Here is a 4,899-nt window from a genome sequence, read left to right as displayed (position 1 = left end):
CCAGGATTCATTAATAGTGGCATGAGCGAAATCGTGGACCACGGCCCGTGGCCTTGCTAGAGAGAGGAGCCAGTGAAGAGAGGGAGGGGGTCATTATTATGAACTAGCTCATCAAAATACTAACTAGTGTGATATTAGTAGTACTACTAAACTAAATTATTTTTTTTGTCATTAAGTGATTTTTTAAAAAGTTTGACCAATAAGTAGATTATAAAAATACTCCCTCCATTTTAAATTATAAGTCGTTTTGACTTTTTTTTGTACATCCATTTTATTATGTATCTAGTATAATAATATGTCTAAATACATTAGCAAAATGGATGAATTAAAAAAGTCAAAGTAATTTATAATTTGGTACGGAGAGAGTATAGTTCATGATGTATATAATGATACTGATTTTATACCATAAATATTGGAGTTATTTTCTATAGATTTGATCAACTTTACAAAAGTTTAATTTTAGATAACTCTATAAATTAATTTGTTTGGGGACTGGGTGGTAGCAACCAAGAGTCCAAGAAGAAAGTCGAGAGAGAGAGAGAGAGAGAGAGAGAGAGAGAGAGAGGGAGAGGGAGGGAGGGAGGGACAGAGGAGGGAGAGGGACGGAGTAGTATAAATTTTGGGCAGGTGTGGCTTTCCCATTCGGTGGTGGCCTGGCCTCACAAGTCACAGCACAGCCATACAGAGAGATCACACAGACACACACACAGAGGCGAGCCAAGCAAGGAGAGCAGCAGCTTAGGCTAGTGCTTAGCTGCTGCTGCTTGCTTCCTTTGCTCCTCCAGTATTCTTGGCCAGGCTTCAGCTTCTCTTGCGAGCTCAGAGCGGAGCTTGGCTTGGCTTGGCTAGTCAGCGGATACTACCCGCTGCACCGTGCAAGCAAGCAAAGCAAATCAACCAGCCAGAAGCCGCGGCGACGACCGATCGTCAAGCTCGCTCGATCGCCTTGGCCGGCGGCCGGCCGGGCCACCGCAAGCTGCGAGCGAGCGATGGAGGATCAGCTGGGCCCGGTGGCGGTGACGCACCTGCTGCAGCACACGCTGCGGAGCCTCTGCACCGGCGACGGCCCGGCCCCGCAGTGGGTCTACGCCGTCTTCTGGCGCATCCTGCCCCGGAACTACCCGCCCCCCAAGTGCGTGCCGGCCGTGAGCTCTCTTCTCAGCTCGCTCTCCTTCTCCTTCCTGCTACATACCTTACCAGCTGCTGCTAATGCGCATTCTAACCGCGATTGTGTTCTTCCCGGCCTAATACTAACACGGTGTTTCTTCATTCGCTGATCGACTGGCTGGCCGCGCGCTTAATAACAACCTGATTAACCTGATCAGATGGGATCTCCCTGGCGCGGCGTACGACAGGACCAGAGGGAACAGGAGGAACTGGTACAGGCTTCTAGTTCTAGCTGCACACACACAGCACACCCATCAACTGCATACGTGTCTTCAATCGAGTCCCATGTGAATGCTCTGGGTGTGTGTTCTTCTTCTTGCGCGTTTGGCTTTAGGATCCTGGCGTGGGAGGACGGGTTCTGCAACTTCGCGGCGGCCAACAGCTCTGCCGCGTTCGGCCAAGAGGGGGCAGCGGCAGCTGCGGCGGTTGCATATGCCGGGGACTGTGAGGCAGCAGCTGTGCAGCAGGATGCGGTGAAGCAGCCGCAGCCGCCGCAGGGCCTGCAGCCTGAGCTGTTCTTCAAGATGTCCCATGACATCTACAACTACGGCGAAGGGTAGGTGGCTGACTAGTCCACAGTTCACTCACCATGATTAGCGAATAGCGAGCAAGCCGGTTAACCCTCCTGCGTGCTAATGATGGCGCCGGCCGGGCCGGGCTCGGGCCTCCCTTGACCCTCCTGATGTTCTTGGTGCGGTTTCCTTTCCTGCTGCATGTAGTCTGATAGGGAAAGTGGCGGCAGACCACAGCCACAAGTGGGTGTTCAAGGAGCCCCAGGAGCACGAGATCAACCTCATCTCCTCCTGGACCAACCCTGCCGACTCTGTAAGCACTACTAAGTTTAACTTAACCGTCATTACCTCAGGCAGTCAAGCTAAACATCATCGAGCGATGTATGGCTACTAATCTGTGAGACATATGCTTGGCCTGTTCTTTTGCAGCATCCGAGGACGTGGGAGGCGCAGTTCCAGTCCGGCATCCAGGTGCACACTTTTAGGCCTTGACAAATCGCAATCCGCCCCCCTTTTGATCAGAGGCACAGGCAGCAGCTGGAGCTAGCTAGCTAGCTCTGTGGCCTACCTCTGCTGCTCTCTACTGCTGTGCATGGCAGCCGCGGCTACCAAGCCACGACATGGCCAGCTAGCTGATGCTGCCATGCCATGGCCTTTTGGCCTGCCTGCGTCCGCTTTTCTTTTCTCCCTCTCATTCTCTCATTCTTCGCTTTGCTCTGCACTTGTGCAGACCATCGCCCTGATCGCTGTCAGGGAGGGCGTCGTGCAGCTCGGCTCCATGAAGAAGGTGCGCCTACTCAGCTACTACTGCTCACCGGTCGTTCTCTGCACTCCGATTTCCCGCGAGAACCGAGGGTCCGAGTCCGACCGTACAAGACAGCATGTGCATAGCAATATAGCGCGCAGCAGCGTTGTTGCATTGTTCTGTGTGTGATGACAGCGGTGTTTCACCATTCCGCGCGGCGCGCGGCCGTGCATGCATGCAGTGCAGCTGCGTCGCACGCCGCTCGCTAGTCGCTAGCTATATGACACTAACACGGCATGTCTCGTTCTGTGTCCGGCCTTTGAATGGGCCATGGGCGCATGCAGGTGGCGGAGGACCTCAGCTACGTGGTGATGCTGCGCCGCAAGTTCGGGTACCTGGAGAGCATCCCGGGGGTGCTGCTCCCGCACCCGTCGTCGCCCGGCGTCGTGTTCCCGTGCGGCGTGGGCCCCCCGCCGGTCATCGCCGCTTCAGCCTGGCCGGGCATGATGCCGCCGCATGCCGCCGCCGGGCCGCCGCTGGAGCTCTACGACCCCTACGGCGCCGGCGCCGGGCCAGCCGCCGCCGCGGCCGCGTCCATGCACATCATGCCGTCGATGAGCAGCCTCGAGGCGCTGCTCTCCAAGCTGCCCTCGGTCGTGCCGGCCCCGCAGCCGGCAGCCGGATCGTCCGTGCCCGGCGTGGCGCCGCCGCCGGCCAAGGAGGAAGACGACGATTACGTGCAGTGCCATGGCATGGACGACGTAGCGGCGAGCAACGGCGGCGCGGCAGGGGACGAGAGCACGAGCGCCGCCGCCGCCGCTACCGCGCCGATGTCGTCATACTTTGTCAACGTTGGCAGTAGTAGTAGTAATCCCGGCGAGGGACAGGGTTTTTAGCTCGACGTGGCAGCCCGCCGGGCCGGCGCCGGTTGCCCGTCTATGGTTGTTGGGCTGGTCTTCTCTCTAGGGCGAAATCAATCAATCGTATATCATGTCATCGTTAAATGTAGTTAACCCAATGATTTGGCAATGTTGTCTTCATCTCTCCAAGCCTTCTGTTCATGCTACACAACACGTACGTGTGTTGTGTTACGATCGAGATGGCACCTGATGTGGACGGAGCACGCACCACACGGCGCCGGCCCGGGGGGGGGGGGGGGGGGGCCTAGGGGCCCAATCCCATGTATGTAAGCTATAGTTGGCCCATAGGAAATACCAAGCGCGTAAGAAAGAGTCCGTCGATTTCCCTTCCGTCGCAGCCACTCTCCTCATCGCTGCGCCTTCGCTCCGCCGTCGCCGTCGCCGATCTGGGTACTCCGTTCGCTCGCTCCGTAACTCCATTCCCAACCAAGCGAGAACGACACTACGACTATACGAGACGTTCTTACGCCCAGACGTGTTCAGGTAAAGTGTCATGCCCAATTGCCCCTGTTCCCTTAGTCCCTTTGTTGATTGTTTAATTTGCCTTTGCCCCTTGTCGTTATTCTTTAGAATAGAATATATAAGACTCATATTCTAATTTGGGGTCGAGGAATCCCTAACAGTGTAGGATAGTGAATAATTATTATCCTTGTTCTCCACTCGTCTCTCGCCAAAAAAAAATACTTGGTACTTTACTAACACTCATTTTATTTTAACGTTAAACTGAATTTAGTATTATTTCTAAATTTACAGTGTCCTCGTGTTGCCAAAAGACATGCATTTATATAGAAGTGAAAAAAGAAAAAAAATAGAGATGGATAGAATTTTTATGCATATTATTATAATTAAAATGAAGGCTTATTTTCCAAGCTTCGCTCCAGGCTATAAATTGACTGGACCGGGGCTGAACAAGCATTTGACCCATCACCATCTTCGGGTCCCGGCCGGCTCCCCGGCCCCGAGACCCGAGTGCGTTCTCCCCAGTCACGCGTCTGCTATCGACCAATGATTCCTTGGCTTGCTTTCGAGAGTCCGATCGAGCACAGCCATGCATCTGGAGACTTTAACCTGCTGCAGTCCTGGACGTGATGATCGATCCTATCGAGCGCCAAATGAAACCTGCGTGATCGAGGCGCCGGCGCTGGCGCTGCGTGCATGTGTAGACGGTAGACCACTAGACCTGTAGTGCACTGGTCGCCGGTGCTCGTGATACACGTGACCGAAGAGAGAGAGAGAGAGAGAGGTCAGTCGGTCACTGCTTATCTGTTTGCATTGCCCTCCGATCCACAGTACTTGTAGTAGCAGCACTAGTCAGTCGTCGATCTCGAGGTTTACGCACAGGACTACAGGAGCCTCTACGGCTAGGCTATGTAGTGAGGGTGAGGCCGCTGAAACTCTGGACCGCAGCAGCACTTCAAATTGCCGGGCGCAGCATTAGATCCATGCTGGGCCGGGCGTGCCTGCCCTCGGCGCAACAGTCGCGCGCACAGCCGCGTCGCGGTCGTCACTCTCACGTCTCACCAGTCAGCAGCAGCAGCAGCAGACGATCGATCCA

The 4,899-nt window shown here is 54.8% G+C and overlaps 1 protein-coding gene across 1 annotated transcript; it reads left to right on the top strand.

Annotated features, from left to right (window-relative positions):
* Window positions 1-658: 658 nt before the first annotated feature.
* On the top strand, window positions 659-3,453 carry LOC136521322 (protein RICE SALT SENSITIVE 3-like). Its single transcript, XM_066515037.1, has 7 exons — window positions 659-1,132; window positions 1,326-1,379; window positions 1,502-1,723; window positions 1,887-1,992; window positions 2,109-2,150; window positions 2,410-2,466; window positions 2,769-3,453. Exons 1-7 carry the CDS (start codon window positions 990-992, stop codon window positions 3,318-3,320), a joined length of 1,176 nt encoding a protein of 391 aa, XP_066371134.1. The 5' UTR covers window positions 659-989; the 3' UTR covers window positions 3,321-3,453.
* The last annotated feature ends 1,446 nt before the right edge of the window (window positions 3,454-4,899 follow it).

This window comes from Miscanthus floridulus, chromosome 18 (assembly GCF_019320115.1).
Source record: "Miscanthus floridulus cultivar M001 chromosome 18, ASM1932011v1, whole genome shotgun sequence".
Lineage (NCBI taxonomy): Eukaryota > Viridiplantae > Streptophyta > Magnoliopsida > Poales > Poaceae > Miscanthus > Miscanthus floridulus.
The sequence above is the reverse complement of the archived record's forward strand: the minus strand, read 5'-3'. Positions and strand labels throughout refer to the sequence as shown.